The sequence below is a fragment of the Emydura macquarii genome, unplaced genomic scaffold (assembly GCF_026122565.2).
Source record: "Emydura macquarii macquarii isolate MOO-44397 ecotype Brisbane River unplaced genomic scaffold, CSIRO-AGI_Emac_v2 contig_527, whole genome shotgun sequence".
In the NCBI taxonomy this organism is placed as follows: domain Eukaryota; kingdom Metazoa; phylum Chordata; order Testudines; family Chelidae; genus Emydura; species Emydura macquarii.
The window spans coordinates 547,954-570,352 of NW_027130664.1; the positions used below are offsets into that span (position 1 = coordinate 547,954).

The 22,399-nt window shown below is 68.2% G+C and overlaps 1 protein-coding gene across 1 annotated transcript; it reads right to left on the bottom strand.

The window, feature by feature from the left end:
* Positions 1 to 2,871: 2,871 nt before the first annotated feature.
* Positions 2,872 to 22,319, bottom strand: EFNA3 (ephrin A3). The gene is made up of 5 exons (XM_067539203.1): positions 21,871 to 22,319; positions 6,952 to 7,241; positions 6,395 to 6,460; positions 6,048 to 6,125; positions 2,872 to 5,517 (listed from the first exon to the last, which is right to left on the bottom strand). Exons 1-5 carry the CDS (start codon positions 21,975 to 21,977, stop codon positions 5,396 to 5,398), a joined length of 663 nt encoding a protein of 220 aa, XP_067395304.1. The 5' UTR covers positions 21,978 to 22,319; the 3' UTR covers positions 2,872 to 5,395.
* Between the last annotated feature and the right edge of the window lie 80 nt (positions 22,320 to 22,399).

Sequence of the window (22,399 nt, forward strand, 5' to 3'; positions counted from 1 at the left end):
GTCAGGCCTTGCACACTTGCCGGGGGCGGGGGGGACAGGAGGGGGCTCGCAGGCCTCACGGGGCAGGAGGAGCTGGGACTCAGGCAGGCACACAGTGCAGCCTTTGCTGGGTGTGTGTGTGTGGTGGGGGGGTAGGATGCAGGGCCGGGGGGGGGGGGCAGAGCCCCGAGTGATGGAGGAATGGCAATACGGGGGTGGGGGTTCAGGGCCCTCTGGTGCGGGCCGTGCCCCACAGCAGGCAGAGCAGGGGCGTGATGGTCTTGGCAGTCCAGCTGTTTGGGGTGCGTGATGCGCGCCCTGGCCCAGCCCTGAGGCCAGGAGTCTGGGGGGGCCGGCAGGGGGGTGGGAGAGGACACGCTCCCCACACTGTGCTGGGCCGGGAGCAGCGCTGGGCAAAGCACATGAGGAGGCAGGGCTCGCTGGGGTCACTGCCCGGCGGGGCTGAGGGTGCCAGGACGGGGGCCAGTGCCAGGGCAATGCCCGCGCAGGCACGACTCTCCTTTCACACGCAAGGCGACGTGTGCAGCACAAAGGTGAGCGTGCGAGGTGCAAACACCGTGCGAGGTGCAAACACCACGTGAGGTGTACACGCGGGCGGTGGCCCAGGGCCGTGGTTCCGACGGGCTATTTATAGCTAATCTGGCAGAGAAGAGCCCAGATGTGAGCTGCTGGCCACTGCCAGGGCTGACAGCCGCCGGGCCGGGGGGACCAGAGGGTGCGGGGGAGGGCGGGTGCGGGGGCTGGGCCAGCTCCTAATTAGGGAGCAAAGGCCAAGGCTGCTGCAGATCCGTGCGCCCAGGCAGGTAGCTGGGGTGGGGGTGGGGCTGCACTACACAGGAGCCTGCCCAGGGGCGGGGCCCAGCAAGTCATGGGGCTCAGGTGGGGGGCAGGGCAGGCTCCTGGACATGCCAGGAGCCCCAGCCAGGTTTAACCGGTGCCCAAGCCCCCTGCAGGCCCTGCTACCAGGGGGTGGGGGCCTCGCCCATGTGCAAACCAGTTCTTCCTCCTGCCCCCCCCATGGGGCCACAGGGCAGCAGGGTCCCAGCATGGCAGGGCGGTGGCACCAGACCCTGGGACCAGCACCGCGGGACCTGCCTTCCCAGTGCCCAAGCGCTTTGGGAAAGGCAGGTTCCAGCCGGGCTGCGCCTTCCCACCAGAGCGACCCGAGGGCGGGTGTGCATGATGCCAGCTGGGGGCTCGGCTCCCCAGGGGCGGGCAGCGTTCAGGGAGGGGAGGCCTCGTGCGTCCCGTCCCCTGCTCTGGCCAGACTCAGTTTGTGCCCATACAGGGCGGAGCAGGGCCACTGAGTTCCTGGGACCCATGGCACACGGGGGGGCGGGGGCGGGGGCGGGGGGGCTGTGGCCTGCAGACCGCGGGGCTGCCCCATTGCTGGGGGACGCTGGGCCGGGCCGGGCTGGGGAAAGGGGCCGAGTTCCAGGGCTGTTGCAAAAAGGGATTTTGCAAGTGGAGCTGCTATTCCCCCTGGGCCTGGGCCTGTACCTTTGCTCCCACCGCCCCTGCCCCACGCAGAGCAAGGCGGGGGGAGGGGGGAGGGCACTCAAAATCACCTGGCTTTGTCCCTGAAGCCTTTCCTCAGCTGCGAGCTCGCTGTCCCACTCCCTGCCAGCCAGGAGGGGAGAGGGACGGCCAGACGGCCAGCTGGGAACCAGAGACTGGCGGAAGGTGTGGGACCAGCAGCAGGGAGAAGAGCGCTCGCCTCTCCTGTATGAACTGACCCCCTGGTTACGGCAGCAGCTCCCAGCCTGGCACACGGACACGGGGCTGGACGGACAGAGGGCTGCATGCCCAGACAGGAAGCCCAGGGCCCCAGGCCAGCCTGCTCTAGGGAATGCGTGTTGGCATGGGGGACCTGGGGGGACCCTGCTCCTTTGACTGGGTGCAGATGCCTCTTCCAGCCCCACAGCAGGCTGCCCCCCCACTGTCTCTGAGAGCTCCCTGCTGAGGGCCCCCCCCGTCACGGGACAGCGAGCAGCAGGGCAGCCCTGCTCGGAGGACGCTGCTTGTGGGCAGGATGCTGACGGGCTCCCTGGATTGATAGGGGCAGTAGCGCCTGTCTGAATAGCTGGGCCGGGACAGGCACCCCACACTCATGAGCCCCCACAGAGCCCAGCACCCCATCCTTGGAGCCAGTGGTAGGAAAAAAAAGGGGGGTAAACTACCGTTTGTGGGGTCCAGGCCTGGCCAGCACAGAGGTGTGCAGAGGCCCCGCCCTGTGGGGAATTGGTTTTACGTCCTGTGCTCGGAACAGCTGGCAAAGGTACCCGCCGAGCCCCGCCTGCCTGGCCACGGCATCCGTGACGCTGCGCAGCTCAGCCAGTGGCCGGGCGCACGGCGGGCGGGGTGGCCGTGCAGCCAGGATTGGCTTATCACAGGAGCAGAGGTGTGAGCAAACACCCTGCTCCCCAGGAGACGGAGGTAAAGGCCGTCCAGGCTGCTGGTGGGGAGGCTCACTCGTAGGACCCGTCTGGCTGGTTTGCTGTCGCCGCCCCACGCCCCAGACAAGCCCAGGCTGGCCAGCCTGGGGCAGCTGCCTGCACGCCCAGCTGCTGTTCATGGAGAGCAGCTGGGTGCCAGGCTCCAGCGAGCACCCAGTGGGCAGCACAGAGCAGGGGGCTCCTGCCAAACCATCCTGAGGCTGGGGGCACGTTGGGTGTGGGATAAAACCATCCGCACAGCCAACGGCAGGAGTGACACCCGCCGGGCGCACACTGCCCCGAGATACAGAAGCCCCAGCCCCTGGTACCTAGGATCAGGCTGGCGCCGCCCCCTCGCCCAAGCGGGCCCTGCCCTCCTGGGAGTTGCTGGGTGGGTTGATGAATTGGTCTGTGCTGGGAAGTCTCCATCAGTGAATTACCACTGGCTGCGATCCTGGGACCAGCTTCCCCCCGCCAGCCCCAGCCTGCTGTTCTCACGGAGTCCCTGCCCTAGGGAGCTGCAGGGGGCTCAGCCCCGGGGTGGGGGCCTGGCTTCCAGCCAGGGTCTGTGTCAGCCAGGGGGCCACTTGAGAGTCCTGCCGGCCCCCGTGTTACTGGGGAATAATCTCAGGCCATATTAGCCACAGGACCTGCCCGTCCAGTCACTGCCTCTCCCTGCAGGGGGGCTGTAGGGGGCAGGGAGGAGGGTGGGGGCATGTTTGTGGCTCAGGCACTGGGGCTGCATTGCGCTTCCCAACAGAGACTTTTGCACATTAGGGAATCTGTTCGGCCCCCCCCGGTGCCCCCCAAGGGGCCCATCAGTCCCTCAAACGACCTGGCCCTGCGTGGGGGGGTGTCAAAGCTCTGACGGAGCCCCTAGAGCTGTGGGTGGGACTGGGGGCTCCTCCTTGGCCCTGCCCTGCACCCCCAGGCTTCGTTTGCATTCAAGGGAGGATTTTAAGCAGGTTAAACCAAGCCAGTGCCAGGCTCCAAGGGGACCTGGCCGGGGGCGCAGGGGCTGGGTGTGCCAGGCCCCACCCAATGCCTGCTGCCCAAGCCACTCTGGGGGGAGGCGGGGTGGCAGCTCCCCCTCGCCCATGCCAGCCCTGCACCCACTGGCAAAGACCAGGGCAAAGACCAACAAGAGGAGGGATTTGGGTTGCAAACTATGAACCCAGATACACTCCCTGCCTCCCCCCCGCCCCCGGAAGTAGGGACTCAGGCTGGGCATCTTTCTCAAAGGTCCCCTCTGCTTCCAGGGGCCCTGTGGCTGGTGCTCCCGGGGGGCACTGGAGTGAACTGGGAACGGCCAGGTCCCTGGTGGCTCTGCCGGGAGTCAGGCCAGGCTGGGGAGGGGACCCCAATCCCAGGCCCTCCCCACAAGCCAGACCAGTTCACTGTCCACAGGAACCCAGGGCAACTCGGGAAACAGCCCCCACTCCTGCCTCCCCCTGGCTTGGAGACACCCCCAGTGGCAGCAAGGCCTGGACGAGCCAAGGGGGTCCGGGCCCCCTCACACACACCACAGAGCACAGCAGGTACCGGTAGCTGAATCACCTCCTGCAGCCAACCCCAGCCGCCGGGCCCAGCACAGGGGCATGAATGGCCCCTTTGTGTGCAGACAAAGCGGGAGGTAGGTGGAGGGGTGGGGGGGCAGCTCTTTGAGCTGCTGTTTGCACAGGGAGGGACGGCTCCCCACGCTGTGTCCTGGGCTGAACCTGCTTCCCCCCCCCATCCCCACCCCAGCCACATGCACCAGAGAGTGCAGCCAGCAAGAGCCTGGGGGGGAGGGGGGACCCCACAGTACCTCCTGGGCCCATTCAGACTCCAGGGCACCTGGGGGTGCCAGGTGCTAGACCGAGCCCAGAGACCCACACAAGCTGGGCCGGCCTGACGGACAGAGGCTTGCACTGGGAGGGTGTGTGCACTAGTGAAAGGGCCGGCACACACACGTGCGCCCAGGGAACTGATAGATGTGGGAGGGCCCGGCTGAGGGGGCCCGGCCTGGGGGTCTAGGCAGTCGGCAGTGTCTGGCACTGGCCTGAGGGCAGCTGCCCCTGCTGCCCCACTCCAAGCACCCAGGGGTTGGGTTTTTTATGGTTTTATTTTTATAGACTAACAGCAGAATATGAAAATCACCAGCCAAAGCACTTGAAAAAAGGGCGAGTTGCTTTTTTGTCCCCCAAAAAGTGTCTGTGCGTTTGCATAGGTTGGGTCTTCACAGAAGACGAGGCGAATCCAACACTTTCTGACTATGTACAGGCCGGTGCGGGGCCCGCGCTGCTGCCAACGGTCCATATAGACGGGTCTCTCTAGCGAGGCGCTCTCTGTACAGGATGTAGAGATCTCTATATAGGTATGTACAGCCCCCAGACCCAGGGGAGCTCTGCCCCCCCAGTCCGCGCACTGGGGCCGGCGCTGCTTGTCCATGTCCCACGGCTGGCTGCATGGGCCCGGCCAAGTGTCCACAGGGAGCCAGCAGAACGAGTGTTCCCGAGCCACGACCGGGGCCCGCAGACCCCAGGGAAGCCCCGGCCCAGCCCTGTGGCCGCAGATGGGGAGCCCGCAGAGGGCCAGCAGCAGGCTGATGGTGGCTCAGAGGGGCAGCCAGGACGCAATGCACGCCGTGGGGCTGGAGGACGGTGCCACGCAGAAGGGCCGAGTGGAGTTCCTGCCGGAGCCGGTCCCTAGAGTCACTGGCTGGGCGAGGGGCAGGGCAGGCTCATCCGCCCGCACGCAGCAGCTCCCAGGCTGGCGTCTGCTGCTCCGCTCAGGGCGGGAGGCTCCAGTGGGTCCCCGGCGGGCACGGAGAGAAGGGCCACGTGGTCCCGCGGCAGGTGGGGGGGCCCGGTTCCCCCCCCTCAGTCTTTTCCAAACAGCTGCTGAGGCCACGTTCTGCCGCCGGGGTGGGGCTGCAGCGCTGCAGAGCCAGGCCCGGGCCCAGGCCGGCCGCCTCCCGGCTAGGAGGCCAAGAGCGTCATTAGGAAAAGCGCAGCGGCCACGGCCAGCGGCAAGTGTTCCCGTTTGGGGCTGGTGCCGCTGATGCTCTTCTCCAGCTTGGGGACCTCGGGGTTAAAGTTATCTGTGGAGAGAGAGTGTGAGGGGGAGGGGCTGGCAGGGCCACCCAGGAAGGGGCAGATTCACGCCCCCCCTCCCCGAGATGGGGGGCCCCAGAGCCGGCCAGCTGGGGGCCCGAAGGATGCAGAGCGGACTCTGTGCAGCACGCATGGGCTTCCCGCGCCTTGGGCGGGGCGTTCCCCTGCAGGGGAGATCACGAGGCAAGGGGGCATTTGTGCTGCTCAGAGATGCTGGCGGGGGAAGGGAGGGGGCTGGGGCTCCTGGCCTCTCCCAGCAGGGGGGGGTGCTGTGAGGGGGGCAGGGTGCTGGCTGGGGGGTGCTGTGGGGAGCAATTGGCCTGGCCTCCCAGGAGGGGGGCGCTGTGGGGGGGTGGGAGCATGGGCTGGGGGTGCATGGCACTGGCTGGGAGGGCAGGGCAGGGCGCTGGCTGTGGGGGGAGCTCGGCTTGGCCTCCAGGAGGGGGCGGGGCATGGGCTGGGGGTGCTGGGGGGCAGGGCCCCACACTGTAGGTCTGCGCTGGTGCCTGGCACTCACCCAAATCCTCGATCTTCACCTCCGGCCCCATCGTGAACTGCGGGAGGGTGGGCACCGATTTCTCCCCGGAGTGCGACGCTGCAGCAGGCGGGAGGGGAGACGTCACAACCCCGACACCTGCTCCGAGAGCTCTCCCGGGCGGGCACCCCCCAGACCCCTTCAATGAGAAGCAAATGGAGCCCCTGGAGCCGGAGACCCCCCGAGGCCCCTGCTCGATGCGGGCCTGCTGCCCCTTCGCCGCGTCCAGAACCCGCCTGCCCCCAGCCCCTGCACCCATAAGTGTTTGCACGCGCGTGTGTGTGCGTGTGCACACGCGCGTGTGTGTGTGTGGGGGGGGCTTTACTCACTGGAGGCGCAGCACACGAACACCTTCATCTTCAGACAGGCCCGGTGGTGATTGTGCGTCGGGGTCGCTGCAAGAGAGCACGGCAGGCCTGAGATCACACCCGTGCCCCTCCCCTAGGGCCCCCCCGGCAAGGCGAGGGGCTGCAGCCCCCCCGGGGGAGCCTGGCCGGGCTCTCGGGGGGCTGCCGGGCACCATGGGGCCACAGTGCAGCAGCAGAGCCAGGATCCCCAGGGATTCGCTCCCACCCGTGGGCAGCAGGCAACCCCCTGCCCTTGCCCCCACCCCCTGGGGCCCAGGGCTGCAGGCCAAGGCCGGGGAGGCAGCACCGCGGACCCCGGCTCCTGGCCAAGGTGGCCGCGGGGCCAGCCGGCGGCTCCCCCTGGTGGCCACCGGGCTCGGCACAGGAGCCGGGCAGAGCCGAGCAAGGGGCACCTGCCCAGGCCCAGGGATGGGGCTTCCTGGGGCCCCTTTCCCTGTGCGCCAGGCCAGGCTTCCCTGCACCGCTCCCCCCGCCCCCCACAGACATGGTAACGCTCGTGGCCTGGCCCCCCCACCTACAGATGTAGTAGTACTCGTGGCCGGCGTGGAACTCGTAGCCCAGCGAGAAGGCGCTGTAGCGCTGGAACTTCTCCGAGAACTTGATGGGGCTGTGGGGCGCGTGGGGCCGGTTGCACTCCCAGCGCTTGAAGCCCTGGCTGGTGTTGCAGGCGTGGTAGCCCTCCACGTTCACCATGTACAGCACGTACTGCTCCAGCCTGTGCTCGGGCACCGAGTCGTTGTAGTGCGGGCAGTAGATGTCCAGGTAGTCGTTGACGTTCACCTGCACCGTGTAGCCCTCCCGACGCAGGCTGTGGGGACAGCAAGGGTCAGGCGCAGGCTGGACCCACCCAGCCCCAGCCCTGCCATGCGACCCCCCCACAGCCACCTGGTCCCTGGCCCAGCCCTAGGCCCTGCAGGGAAGGGGCTCGAACCCACGGCCCTGTGCCCAGCCCTCCCCTGTGTGTACAAATCACCCCTGCCAGACAGGGGCAGGAGGGGCAGGCAGCAGCCAGTCAGGGTGTGGGGGAGGGACCCAGCTTTGTACAGCCCTTCAGGCTCTCCAGGTCTGCAGCCGGCCGGGCACCGGGCAGGGCAGGAGAGGGCCTGCATGGGGCCGTTTTCCCAGCTGCCACTAGAAGCAGCAACTCATGGAGCCGGGATCCCAAGAGACGAGACAATCCCCCGCCCCCGCCTTCCTCCCCCGGAGCTATGGGGCCAGGAGCGGATAACCCAACGCCCCCCGACGGACCCAGCACCTGGGCTGGAGCAGCCTGGCCCATCACCTCCCGCACGGAGCCCGGGGCAGGCACAGGGGGAGCCCCAGCTCCCCCAGAGTGGCTTGGAGGCAAGAGCCTGGCTCACGGGCCCCACCAGAAGGTAGAGGATACGACCCTCCCGTGGCTAACGGGGCTCAATGGAGGATCAGGGCCCAGCACCACGTCCGGGGTCAGGAGTGTCGCCGGGCACCAGCACGAGAACTGACCCCCCCGACCTTAGCACAGACCCCCCAGTGCTGGCTCCATCCAGCCCCGACTCCCAGGCCAGAGCAACCTCGCCCACTGAGGGACCTGGGCTCTCTGGGGAGGAGGTTCTCTCTGTGCCAATGGGACACCCCCCAGGTAGCAGCTGCCCACCTAGCCATGAGCAGGAGCATCCCAGCCCAGGCCCGGCTGCAGCGCAGCCCCCCAACACAGAGCCAGCCCCATGGACACCCCCCCAGCAGCACCCAGCCTCCTTCGGCTCCGGCTGGCCGAGCGGAGGGAGAGCGCACCGGCAGAAGGCTGCGCTGCGAAGCCAGCTCTGCAGTTGCTCAGGACAGGACCAGCTGCCCCAGTGGGCCCAGCAGTGCTGTCCTCTGCCCCACACCTGCCTTCCCACTGCCAGAGGCTGGGAGGGTGGGCCCCAGTGGGGAGCACCGGGCACCCCGGGGGCTCCCGCCCGGCCCTGGGCCAGCCCTCAGCACTGTCTGGAACGGCACAGGGGTCCAGAGATGCTCAGTCACCAACCCTTGCAGAGGGACCACGGAAACCTGCCCCTTCTCCGTCCCAGCCAGCGCCGGCTCCGCCTGCCGGGGCCAGCAGGGCCTCCCTGGGATCCAGCCCAGCTCCTGCACCAGATACATGAACCCAGAGACTGGTTAACAACAAACCAGGCGACAGCAGCTGGGAGCCAGCCTCTGCCAGCCGGGGCACCCCAGCACGGCACGCCTGGAGCAGGGCTTGTGGCTCCCTGGGGTCTCCGCTCTCCCTCGCCTCAACCAGCGGGTGCTCTCAGCCCTGGGGGAGCTGGGACCAGGGGGACAGGGCCGTCCTGGGGCCAGAGCCAAGGAGGGATTGGGAGAGGCAACGGGGTGGGCTGTGGGGGTGACGGCACCTTCGAACTATGCGCTGATAGAGGAGGTGAGACAGGAGCCCCCCCAAAGCCACTGGCCCTGGCCCCTCCAGTCACAGCTGACAACGCCCCCCAATCAGCCCCAGCCGGCAGCTCTGCCCCTCGCCCTGTGCCCTGCCCTGGAGCTCCCACCTCCTTCCTAACGGTATTGGAGGGAAGTCTCCCCAGCGCCCCCAGGACCCCACTCCAGGAGCTGGGGAGAAGCGGAGGGTGGCCCCCAGCCCACGAGTAGGGGGAAGTCCCGGCCCTGCCACACGCGGCACCTCAGAGAGCGGATTTCCCCCCGTTCCAGCTAATCTGGTTACTGCGCTAATAAGGTAAAGGGTGGCCCTGCGGGAGCCTCATTTACATGGATGACGAGTGGCAATCCCCTCAGATCCGCGCAGGAGAGGCTCCGGCGCGCCTAATCCAAGCCCGATTGAAATCCTGGCCGCTGCTAATCCCCACCGCCGACACGCTGCACGCTGACCCGCGCCTCCTGCCAATTCATTGCTGACAGGCGCCGTGAGGTGCCAGCTCCACGCACAGACGGAAGCGGTGGCACCGGGCCTGCTGCCTGCTCCCGGCCGAGCGCCGGCCAGGATGGACCCTGGGGTCCCGGCTGCGGCGCGTGCTGGCCGGGTCCTGCTCAGTGACAGTCTGTGGCGAGTCTGCTCCGGCACCTTTTACACCATGGGCCCTGACTGCCCTGGGGAGCATCTGGGGACACCAGAGTGTTTGCTGCTCGCCTCCCCCCACCCTGGCCCCCAACCCACCCATCCGTCTGTCCCAGCTGCAGCCAAGTCCCAGGCGGATGAACAAACAGCCAGACGATGCAATGGAATTTCAAATCCACCTGCCACGTCAGTCGGAGACGAGGAAACCTCCCAACACACGGCAATCTGCTGCAGGCTGGAGCGTCCCGGGCCCCGCCGGCGAGCACAGGCCCCTAAGGCACCGGGAAATGGGGCAAGGCGGCTAGACAGGATTGTGTCCACAAAGCCCAGCTCCTGGGGACACAGACCCCCCGTCCTCAGCGCTGCCCGGGCTTGGATCATTGGTGAGGCTTCCCGGCCATGCCAGGAGACGCTGGCGCAGCCTCCACACTCTCCCCATTCCCAGAGGCTCCTTCGCGTCCCACCAGCCCTGGCGATGCCCCCTGGCACCAGCAGAATTACACCTCATCCCACACGGCACCGGAGACTCTGGGCATCGGCCCACGCCGGACTCTAGCTCAGCTCGCTCCTGGCGTGGCCGCAGCACGCGGATCCCTCCGGCCTGGCTCATACCGCAGCCCCTTCCAATGGGTCTCCAGCATGGCCTCGCCAGCGAGACGGACAGACAGGAGCACCAACGCTTCTACGCAGGGCTGGGGACCAGGCAGAGTGTGTCTGCATGTGCGTGTCCGTGTGTCCCTGCCGGGGAAAGGACACCTCTGCACATGCAGCAAAGACGGCTGGGGGATTCAGGGTCCCCTCCTCCCCGCAGGCCAGCGCTCGTCGGCCAGCTCCCTGCCCCTCTGCAGCCTGCCCCACACCTGCCTCCCATCTGGCACCTGCACATTTAACTAACAAGATGCTCATCCTGCCCAAGGGCTGAGTGGGAAGGAAACTTGGTGGGACCCCCCCACCCTGGCCCTGCCCTGCCATGCCGGGGGTCCTGTTCCCAGCCTGCACCACGGGGTCACATCGGCCAGTACTGACAGCCCCTCACACGCCCTGCCAGAGACCCCAGGCTCCAGAATCGCTGCCTCGTCCTGGCCACGCAGGTGGGGGACCCCCCCCACCACATCTGCTGCTCTTCACCCTCCTGCTTCCCTCTGCCCAGCACCAACTCCCCGGAGCAGCCGGTGTCACGCCGGGGCAGGGGCGGGGCAGGCCCGCTGGCCACGCAGCCGGGAGAGGCAAGCGACTTCGTGTCCAGCCGCTAGTCCCTGCCCCGCCCCGTGACGTGGACCTTGGGTCTCCCCAGCAGGCCAGCGCCCTGGGTGCATTCTGGATTTAAACAGCCAAGACCCCATTTCACGGCTCTGCTCCCCCCGAGGTCTCAGAGTCGGGCCCTGGGGGGGCGGCACAGGCCACACACACCTTTCCCTGGGGAACTGCTGCCTGTGCTCCCGGGGGCCCTTGTCCCTCAAACAAGGGACAATCCCCCGGGGCCACTACGTCCCGGGAGCTGATCTCCGGCTGGACCAGGCCCAGCGCAGCAGCTCCCACATCTTCGACCGCCTGCCCCAGGCAACTCCTCCCAGGGTGAGCAGGACCCAGGCTGGCTTCAGCGACCCACCCTGCTGCCTGCTCAAGCGTGTATCAGCCTGTTACCGCAGCGTCCAAGGGTCTGATGCTCTGCGATGGAGGTATCGCCGCCCCAGCAGGGCAGGGCTGGGCCATTATTCGCACTGGACAGGGGGGAACTGAGGCAGAGACACTCAGTGACTGGCCCACAGACACACAGGACGCCTGCGGCAGGGGTGGGAACTGAACTCAGATCTCTAGCGCCTGAACCACAGGGCCACCCTTGTCCCTGGAGCGCCCCAGCCAAACCTGTGCGGAGCCCTTCTCCGTGCCCAGAAGGGCCATCCCATCGCAAACGAAGCAGTAGGACTGGAAAAGGGGCAGAGAAGGGCATGGAACAGCTTCCGTACAAGGAGAGAGTAAAAAGACTGGAGCAGTTAATCTTAGACAAGAGATGAAGGGGATACGACGGAGGAGCATAAATCATGACTGGTGTGGAGAAAGCCAATAGGGAAGTGCTACTGGCCCCTTCACACAGCACAAGAACCAGGGGTCACCCAATGAAATTAACAGGCAGCAGGTTTAAAACCAACACAAGGCAGTACTTCCCCACCCAGCGCACACACAACCTGTGGAACTCACTGCCAGGGGATGCTGCGAAGGCCAAGAGTATACCTGGGTTCAGACAATAGTTAGGTAAGTTCACGAAGGACGGGTCCATCAATGACTCTTAGTCAAGACAGCCAGGGATGTGACTCCATGCTCCAGGTGCCCCTAAATCTCCGACTGCCAGAAGCTGGGAGTGGACGACAGGGGATGGCTCGCGATAATTGCCCTGTTCTGTTCATTCCCCCAAAGCACCTGGCGCTGGCCCCTGTAGGAGACAGGACACTATCTAGCTGGTCCCACTGTGCCGCTCTTCTCTCCCTCACCCCATGCGTGTCTCTGAGCAGCTATTCCAAGGGCAAACTGGCTCCGTCCCCCGCGACTCCTGCCCATCTCTGCCCCCCTGAATTCAAACTGCCCAGTGGTGGGGCAGTCACTAGTGAGGCAATAGGGACCGGGGGAGGCTGGGTAGCGGGAGCAGCGCCTGGCGCAGACCCCACAGCCACACCCGCATGCTGCCCGCAGAGCCCCGCCAGTCCCCAGCGAGCGAGGGCCGGGAGCCAGGTGCCCAGGGATGACGCGTAATCCCTCCACATGGAGGTGAGGTGACGCCCCAGTGCAGTCAGGACCTTTCATGTGCTGCCTTTGATGTGGTGCAGAGCGCTGCGCTCCTGATTAAAGCAACCGCCCCAGCCCCGAGGAGAAGAGAACGGCGTGATTAACTCCGCGTGGGAGCGGGCGGCAGGCGAGAGGCCAGCCCAGGCCAGCCCCACCGACCGACCGACCAGGGCCTGCTGGCGCCGCTGGGCTCCCACCACCCACCTCACGGCCCCGGCCAATGCCCTGGGGGGGACTCGCTCCCCCGTCACCTCCCCTCAAGCTTCACTGCACAGCTCAGCTGGCGGCCCCGGGGGCCCCTGCCGGGCCCAGCCACGGAACAAGCCCCCAGGGCCCCACCGGTCGGGATGGAGCCACCATGAGCAGGAACAACAGCCCCGTCTCCTCCGGCGCGGGCACGCGGCTCCAGGCCAGCTTGGGCTGCCCCGGGAGGACGGCACCGCAGCTGCCAAGGACCCCCCAGGATGGCGCCCCTCCCATAGGGGCCCATTAGAGCAGCCAGCGCCTGATAAACAGCCTCGCTAACGAGCCTGCGCCAGCCCCGAGGGAGGCCACGTGCTGTTTGGCGATGGGAGGGTCCCTGGGGAGGGTGCGGTTCCCAGCTGCCTCCGGCCCCCAGCTGAGGCTGCTGCAGGCACAGGCTGCCGGGTGGGTGCTGGTGCCCGGCCAACACCCCCGTTGCAGGCGGAGGCCAGCTGTGGCGCACACGCGTGTGCCTGGGACAGAGCACGCCCCGGGGGGTGCAGGACTGTGTGTGGGACGGGACAGCCCCTCCTCCGTTCCCCACTGGGCGGGCTGGAGAGAGCGGGGCGCGGCTCTGACCCGGCACGGGCAGCACAGCAAGCCCCTCCCTGGGGGCAGCCCCCCGTAGGGCCGGGCAGTCGGCCAGAGACCATGGGGCTGCAAGGCCGAGAGCACGGACAGTTCCTACACAGCGTACAAGAACCGGGAGCTGCCCCCGTGTCTCACCCCCACCCCCATGGCGCCCCCCGCTGGGCGTGGCTGGGGCTGGACTAGCTGGGAGCCCCCCCAGCGCTCCCTCCCATTTTCTAGGTCCGTCTTTTGGCCCTGAGTGGGTCCCGCGAAGCTGTTGCTGCCGCCACCGGCCCCTGACAACTTGCCATTAACCCGGGACCCCAGCAGGGCTCCACGCCCAGCAGCCTCCGTCCCCGGACTCACGGTCCCACCTGGGGACTCGTCCCTGCTCCCTCCCGCACTGGTCCCTCTCCCTGCAGCCCTGGCTCTCCTTGGGTTGAGTGGGCATGGAGCAGAACGTGCTGCCGCGGCTGGAATCAGCAGGACACCTCTTGCCCCCGCTCACGCTGCGCCGAGTTCTGCACCAGCAGTGACCTCTCCCCCGCTCGCCCTCATGGCTTTCCACCCACAGCACGACTGGGGAGCGCATGGGACAGACAGATGGACACAGCAAGAGCCTGCCCCAGCCTGGCGGCCGAAGGCACATGGGCCCGGGGGGCCCCAATCCGAGCAGCCAGTATTGACAAGCCGCGCGTGACCTTGGCCAGCAGAGTCTCCATGACTCTCCGGGGCTCGCAGGCCGGCTGCAGGCTCTGCCAGCTCCCAGGCAGGTGGCTCCGAAGGGTTAAGCGCAGGAGCGGAATAGGCTGCATCGCTTCTGCACGACTGCATTTTTAGACCGGAGCTTTGCAAGGCAGTGGCACCGTCAATCATCCTGTCGGAGATGGGCAGATGGATTTCCCCCGCTGGAACCGTCCCTTCCTGAGCACAGCCTGGGCATGGCGCCCCGTGGCCCGCACCGACAGGACACTGGCTACCTGGCAAGCCAGAGCGATCGGCGACTTGGCGGCTGCTCTGCTCCCATCTGCTGCAATAAATCTGGGCTGATGCCTCCTCCTCGGCTAATGCGACGCCCCAGAATGCATGGTGCAGTGCAGCACTCCCGAGGAGCCAGACCACCCCAGCAGGACCAGGCCCAGGACTGGGCCAGCACCAAGCCCCCAGCTGGCCCTGGGCACGGCCCTGAGATGGCGGCTTCGCGCTGAAGCCAAAGAGCACAGCTGGGAGGCGGCCTGGGGCCGGACTCAGCCCATCGCGCAGGGAGCACACGTTTCCCTGGGGTCGGGGAGACCCTGGGCGCCCAGCTCAGGCCCCTCCGTGAGCCGGGTGGGGTGTGGGCAGATGCTGTGCGGCCCCTCCCGAGCGAGGCAGCCCCCTTTGTCTGGCTCCGGGAGCCTGGCTGCGTCGGAGCCTGGGCTCACCGCTCGGCTGGTGAACAAAAGTGTCACTGATTTACGCGTTCCCCTTTCAGCCACGCCATGCGGCAGCCAGAGGCAAAGCTGCATCGATCGGCAGGGCCAGGTGAAGCTGGCGGCACAGACACGCTGACAGACAGACAGACAGACAGGCATCCCCTCCCCCCCCACAGCCTCTCCAGGTGGGGAGCAGACAGACACACAGCACAGCCCAGACACTCGCTGCCCCTCCCTCCCTCCCACAGACAGTGCAGCCCAGGCATCCTCTGCCACCGTCTGCAGCCACACACACCCGGTGCTAGACACCACGCACTGTCACAGCACAGAGGAGCACACGCAGCCCCCTGTGAGCACACAGACACATCCTGGCGCATCTGCAAGTCACAGGCACCAAATGCACCATTCACACGCACCGCGCATGCACGCCCGTGAGTGCCACGCTCCCCCTGCACCACCAGAGGCGGGGAGGGGCCGGCACTTGGGGCTCCCAGAGGGCCTCTGCATCCACCCCTGGCCAGCCGTGTCCCAGGCTGCCCCTCCATTCCGCTCCGGTGCTGGGGTGGAGGATCCTGGCTTGGTGTGAAGAGGCCAGACCCACCCACACACATGCAGCACCCGGGCCGAGCTCCCGCCTTCGCCCGGCTCCCTACGCCTCCACCACCCGCTTGGTATCGATGGCCACACAATCCTTTTAATCTCTGTTAAAGCCCAAACCTTCCCTGCTTCGTTAACAAGATCAATGAGGTTTTTAATTGGGTTTTAATTAAACGATCAATCTGCAGGCAGCGACTCAATTACTGGTCCGGACAGGAGCAAGCGGTTCCATCCCCTGCACCACGCGCCCCCTCGCAACCTGCCCCATGGCCATGGGGCCCTGGCACCACCCGCACGGGGCCAGGACGTCCCTCCCAGCCGCATGGGCTCCAAGCATAGGCTGCCCCCAACCCCAGGGGTCATCAACCAGCAGCCCTGACAACGCCCAAGGAGGCCCTGGGCTCTGACCCCACCCTGCCACGCTGCGGCTCCCTCCCACCAGGCCCTGGTAACACGCTGTGACTCACTGGGCACTTTCGGTTAACACCCTTCACCCCAGGGGCACCAGCTCCTCCCGCCGCCCGGCACCCAGCACGCCCCCACTCCCGCGCCGGAGCAGCCAGGGTGTCCCGGCTCCTGGGAACCAGCCGTGTGCAGGGAGAGCACACACTGCCCCAGGACGGGTTCAGCGCCCACAGGGGTGCTGAGGCTCAGAGCTGCCCACCTGGCAAAGGGCCCTTCAGTCCCCGCTGAGCCGTGGGAGCCGGGGAGGGAACGGAGCCTGGCTCCAAGCCGGAGCGGCCCCGAGTCAAGGACGGAGCCGCACACACCCTGCGTGGGATTCCAGGACGGGCTGGCCCGGCCAGGCTGGGCCGGGTAATTACAGGCTGTAAAGCAGAACACACACCCTCCCCTGCCTGGGGCCCCACAGCCAGCGCCCCACAGCCCCGGCCCCCCTGCTGGGAGCTCGCCCCACAACCATAGCTCCTGCTGCAGCTGGGGGCACATCCACCCCACAGCCAGGACTCCCACCCCCCAGCATGCCTTTTTCTGACAGCTCCCCCCTGCTCAGTGCTGCATAGGGCAGGAATCTGTGGGGCTGGGCCCGGAGTAGGGCAGGCCAGGGACCAGGAAGGGAAGAGGATCTCTTGCCCTGGGTGTCACCACGCAGGGTTAGCCAATGGCTTGGGGACCAGATCCTCCTGCCTGCCTGCGCCCCCCCCGGAAAGGGATGTGTCTCCAGGCCAGAGCTGCCCAGAGAGACCCAACCCTCAGGGGCTGGCACCAGACCCTCTGCCCAGAGGGGGGCACCGAGGATGCTTCGCACCTTGGTGGGATCCAGGAGTTCCCCCCCCCACGTTTCTCCTCAAGCTGGGGATAGAACCCAGGAGTCCTGGTTCCCGATTCACTGTCTGGAGGTCTGACGAGCTGCATTTCCCATTACAGGAGCCCGCCCACGGGCGTGCCGCTGCCCTGGGACCCCCCACCCCCCCGCTACAAGAGAGCAAACCCCTGCCCCAGCCTAGCCCTGAGGGGCTGCTGCTCTGACGGGCTCTCGGAAACCCAGCACCGAACCGGCCAGCCAAACGCTGAGCCGAAGTGCTGAGAGCAGCAGCGCTGCTGGGGCTGCACAGGGCACGAGTCCACCCCCACCCTGCGGGGCTCCAGCAGCCTCCCCCTCAGCCCGCCCAGGCCACCAGATGCTTGGATCCCCAGCACCCAGACCCTGTGCCTGCCCTTCACCCCCCCACCCCCGCCAGCGCAGCCTGCGGCCCCGGGACTCGGCCACCGCAACCCACAGGGGCCTCGGCAGGGTGAGCCGCAGACGTGCGGGCTGCTGGACTCCCTGCCACGCCCCCCGCACGTGGGGCCAGCACGCCACGCAGGTGTGGGAGGGGGTTGCTGCAGGGACACGAGCAGCTGAGGGGTGCTTCGCTGTCGGGGGATCCACGCCGCTGGCTCCCGGGGCCACGGGAAGCCCGCCCCCAGCCACACAGTGCATGGGCCGGGCCAGTCACTGGCTGCACCCGGCCTCCCCCTGACGTGGCTGTCTGGGGTAAGCGTGGCCCTCCCAGGACAGCAGGAAGCTCCCGGGGGTGACGTTACAGAACTACTGGGGGGGCTGCACAACTACGCCTCCCTCGCCCTGGCTGTCCCGAGCCGGCCTACAGGGCGGATGAGGATGTTGGCAGCCTGGACGAGGGGACGGGACCAGCCCAGCCCCGCTGTCAGCAGCACCTTGGAGCAGAGGGGTGCCCGGTCCTGCACAGCAGCCGCCCAGGACAGGCTTCCTGTGCCCCACTGCAGGCCAGGGGAGGGCTGGCCAAGGCCCAGCCCCACGAGCAGGGGGCAGGCAGGGGAGGGGGAGTCCCAATGGGTGCTGGACGGTTGCAGCCCGCGGCAGGAGCCGGGCTACCGATTCCGGCACCGGGACGTGAGGGGGCAGCGGCTCACAGGGACCAGGCAGATCCAGACACACCCATGGGACATACTCCAAGCTAGGGAAGCCCCCGCAGCCTTCCAGGGGCAGCGCACCCTCTCCCCCCGGGCACCTGCCCTTCTCCAGGCTGTGCACCTTGTCCCCTTCCAGGAACCCCGCAGGCCCGGCCCGCCCCGGTCACCTTTGCCCCATTCCCCTGCCTATGGCAGCACCACGCCCCACTGCCATGCACACCTGTGCGCTACGGAGCCGCAGCACCAGGAGGCCGGGCAGGAATACGGGCGGGGGGAGGGTGAGAACAGCTCCCCCAGGGGCTGTTACAGGAGGCTGGGGGGCGACTGTTCTCCACGTCCACAGGCACTGGAGCTAGGACAGGCAGGAATGGGCGAACCTGCCCCAGGGAGTCTAGCTTGTGGACCCGTCCCCAGGCTGGGCAAACCCCAGGGATGCCCCGTGGCCCTGCCCTGCAGAGCTGGGCCCAACCCTAGCTGTGCTCCCCCCTCACATCTCAACAGGCAACCCCCACAGCAGAGCTGGGTCTGACCCCCGCCGTGCCCCTGTCCCCAGCCGCTCCAAGACACACAGCCCTTCCCTCACTGCTCTGGGACCCCAGAAATGCTGCCGAAGGAGGAGCCCCCATGAGCCAACTCCCCCCCCACGACAGAGTCAAAACGCTCTGCCCGGGGGGACGATCCAAAGCCACCTGCCGCAGACGCAAACCCAGGAACCGGCTGAGGGGAAGCGACAGGGTAACGCAGGCCGAGCGAGCCCAGCCCAGCTGCGGCAAGAGGGCGAGACGCAGGCACCAGGAGAGAACGTAACAGAACGTGCTGGGCCCCCAGGATCCCTGGGCACAGGTGGCAGAGGCTGGTGCCAGCCGTCCCAGCACCCAGTTCGTTAAGGCTATTGGGTGGCCGGGGGGGCAGCGCGGTGAGAAGTGTCACTAACGAGGCATTTCCCACTCTGCGTTTTCCCCTCCCTCCCCCTCGGGGCTCTGATGGGTGGGGCATGGAGGTGGGCAGCCCCAGACCAGAGACCAGCCCAGGATTGCTCCCCAGAGCAGCAGGATTTTGCTAGGCACGGAGGAGGGGGCAGCAGGTGCCCCGCAGGGACAACTGGTCCCACTTAGAGGCGCATGATCACGACCCGAAAGAGCGACTGATGCACCGGTGGCTTGCGGTGCTGGTGGGGATGGGCCCCAGAAGGGAGACGGTGGCGTCGGATGCTGGAGCCGATAACCCCCTGGTGCCCCTGCGGATGGAGATGCCAGCTGGGGGGGGAGGAAACCCCCCCCCAAAGGGGGGCATGGCCTGGCGCCTCATGCCGGGGCCAGTGCTGGAGGCAGGGAGTCACGGCCCCGCTTGCCCCCTCAGCAAGCCGTAAAGCGAGGCTGCGGGAGCGCTGGCACCAGGCCCGAGGGGGGAGCAATGAAGGAGCCAGCCGCAGCTGGCATTCCCCCCGGGAGGAGGGGCCTGCAGCCCCCCGAGGAGCTGGGGCCATCGGGGTTGCTGGGATTTGTGCACCGCAGCCCAGGGAGCTGAACTCCCCCGTCAATCACCTCCAATCCAGCCGCGTTGCTGCGCGGTTATAACCGAGCCCGACCTGCCGCAACGCCTGGCCATAAATATCAGTGCTTCAGCGCGCCCGGGACCGGGACTCTGCCGCAGCCACCCCCGCCCGGAGCCAGCTGCTGCCGCAGCCCAAGCCAGCCGACCGGGCTGCAGCGGGGGCAGGTGCTGTGCGGGAGGGGTGATGGCAGCACCCAGCCCGGTCTGGCACACGCTGGGGCAAGGGTCAGCTGGGTGGAGGGTCAGCGCTGGGCCCCCTGGGAGGCATTTCATCACAGCACATCTGGTGGGAGATGGGCAGCCAGAACCCCTCCATCCCAGGGGGCTCATGGGCAGGGAAAGCCAGTGGGCACTGCCCCTGGAGAATGCACCAGGCATTTCACACCGTTGCTGACGAGGGAACTTCCAGGCACACACGACCGGCAAAGCCAGGAAATCCAGCGCTGGGTGCCCGGGGCCCTGGCAGCAGCCCGGGGGCGGGTTCACCAGGGACTGGCTACATGAGAGCGAGCGGGAAGGTCCCTGTGAAAGGCACCCGTGCCGGGGTGAGCCAGCCACTTCGCCATTGTGCTGCTCCTCGGCACGGCACGTCTCACACACACGCGCAATTGCTGGGCCCTGCGCTTCCGCCTCACAACACAATCTAAATGGGAAGGGAAGGCGCTACCCGGGGAATGCTCCCGTCCAGGACAGAGACACAGAGAGTGGGGGAGCACCAGACAGATGGGGGCAGCCCCTGCAGAACCAGCACATCACAGAGACCCTCCGGTGCGACCCGCGTCCCTCCCATGGTCTTTGTCAATTCTCGCAGAAAACGGAAACGGGATGGGGGAGGCTGCGTTTCGCTAGGCGGCAGGGTCCCCCCCCACCAGGGCAGGGCGAGGGGGCCGTGCTCATGCACCTCCAACCCTGGGGCAGACCCGCCCTGCTCCTCGCCAGGCTGGTGGGACCCCCCCCTCAAGACACGCCTACGTGAAAGCCCACTCTGAACCACCCAGCCCTGCTCCCCTGGGGCCAGGATTACCCACTGGCTCTGCAGGGCAGCGTGTGACCTGGGCCCCCCATCACACTCCGCCAGCTGCCCACCCAGCGCCGCGTGACAGGGCTGTTAACAATGCAGGGGGTGATTTACTCCTGGCCATCGATCGCCTGGGCTCCCTGCAGCTCTGCTGACAGCGCCCACGGGCATGCCAGCAACCCTCAGACCTCCACTTGCAAACTCCTTCGACTGTTCTAAGGTGCTGGGTGACTGACCGCTCCAGCTGCCAGGCCGCCTGCGCCCAGCCCCACGGCGGGGGCAGGGACACTGGGGCCCAGGAGTCCAGAGCCTAAAGGAGGGGCCTGAACCGGCAGAAGAGGCGAGGACAATCTGCTGCTGTGGAAAGGCAGGGCAGATGGAGGCAGCCCAGACCAGACCAGCCCAGCTCAGCTGAGTGGGGCTGCCCCGTCCCAGGCCCCCGTTCTACCAGCCAGCCAGTATCCGCTCACTTCCACGGCAGCGGCTGAGGGGCCGCACCCACTGCTCCAAGCCCCACGTAGGCCAGAATCCCTCCAGCCCCTGCCCCGGGCAGCACCCCAGCTCCTTCCCCACCAGCCTCCCCTGCCGGCTGCGGCCCCGGATGTCGCCCAGCGCCTGCCCTAGACAGGCAGGGAGCAAGAGGCTGTCTGTCTGTGGGGACAGATGGCCGGACACATGCGCGGACTGGCTCCCCCAGGCAGGCGTGGGCTGGCGCTGGCGGCAAGCGTGGGTTTGACTCACCGCGCTGCAGCGGGATCCCTGCACCCAGCCTCCCCGGGCATGTCCAGACCGGGCCATCCGCACCGCGCCGCGCACTGCTCGGGGGGGCCGGCCCCGGGACCTCGGGCGTGGGGTCTAGCCCAGCCGTGCCCGCCCGGGGCAGGGCGACACGCGGGGCCCGAGCCGCTCCCGCAGGGGCAGCGAGGCCGTTTGGTGCTGACCCCCCCCGGAGACCCGGACACGACGCGCCGGCGACAGACCTGCGGATGCTCCGGGCACCAGCTCCCCAGGCACCTTCGGTTCGCAATAAACACCCCCGCCCCCCGCCGGGCGGGAGAACAACAGGCCGCGGCCAGCCCTGGGATCAGCCCCCGAGCGCCGCCGGGGCCCCTCCGCCAGCCCGCGGGGGCGCCCCCGCCCTGCCCCGGCGCCCCTCCGCCAGCCCGCGGGGGCGCCCCCGCCCTGCCCCGGCGCCCCAATGGCCAGAAGGCAGCAGCCCGGCCCGAGCCCAGGACGGCGGGGGGAGGAGGGGAGAGCCACCCCCACGGCCTCGGGGGCCCCGTCTGCACAGATCGCCCCGGCGCTGGAGGGAGCCGCCGCCGCCGCTATCAATGACCCGCAGCCGGGCCAGCCGACGCGCCACGAACCGTGCCCGGGCCCCTCCGCCACCGCCCCCCGCCCGCCCCAGACTCATGGAAGACGGGGGGCGCTCGCACGGCAGGGAAGGGGCTCCAGCCCCGGGGCAGGGGGCGGCCCGGGACCCCCATGATACCCCAGGGCTCCCCCCAGCCCCACGGCTCCCCCACCCACATCCTCCACGGGGGTGGGGGGGCTGAGCCCCCGGGGCGGCGCGCGCCACCGCCGATCCCCAGCGCTACGCACGCTCCCCCGAGAGCCGCCCCCTCCCCCAGACCCGCCGCCCCCTCGTGCCTCGCCTCCCCATCCCCCCACTCCCGGCTCCCCCAGCAACGTCCTCGCAGCACGGATCCTTCCCGCACCAGCCTCGGGGCCGCCCCTCCCCAGAGACCCGCCGGGGCGCGCGCCCCCCGCCCAGCCCGCTGCGGGGCCCGATCCGGGCCGGGCCGGTCCCGGGACTCACTGCGGGTTGGAGCTGTTCCAGTGCACGGCGTGCCGGTTGCAGACGGTCCCCGCCGGGCCCTGGCTGAGGATGAGAAGGGGCAGGAGCGCGGCGAGCCGAGCAGCCATCCTGCCCCGCAGCGGCGCCCGGTGCCGCGTCCTCCGCGCAGCGCAACCCAGCGCGAGCGAGCGAGCGAGCCAGGAACGCACCGAACAGCGCCGGAGCCGCCAGCTCCGCCCTCCCCGCGCGCTCCCGGCCCACCCCCTGCGCGCTCCCGGGCCGGGGTGTGTGTGCTCGCGGGGCCCTGCGCGCGTCCCCGCGCCGCCCTATGCCCGCGGCTGGAGTCGGGCTCGCTGCTGCCCTCTCCCCACGGGGTGCAGGCTGCAGGTCTCTGCCCCCCAGCCCATGGGGCACACGTAGGGCGGAGCCTGGCCCAGCTTCCCCCTCTGTGCTAGGGGGCAATCAGCCGAGCCGACCTACCAGCCCCCCACGCTGGGACGCCATGTGTGGGGCCTGCCCTCCTGGCTCTGCACCCTGGGGTCCCTTGAGC

What these genes read in the sequence shown, in the direction of transcription:
- EFNA3 (XM_067539203.1), bottom strand. Translation starts at nt 21,977, where the DNA reads ATGGCTGCTCGGCTCGCCGCGCTCCTGCCCCTTCTCATCCTCAGCCAG. An exon ending in CCACGAGTACTACTACATCT is followed by an intron (nt 6,461 to 6,951) that starts GTAGGTGGGGGG and finishes GCTCTCTTGCAG; the next exon opens with CGACCCCGACGCACAATCAC. An exon ending in GGTGAAGATCGAGGATTTGG is followed by an intron (nt 5,518 to 6,047) that starts GTGAGTGCCAGG and finishes CTCTCTCCACAG; the next exon opens with ATAACTTTAACCCCGAGGTC.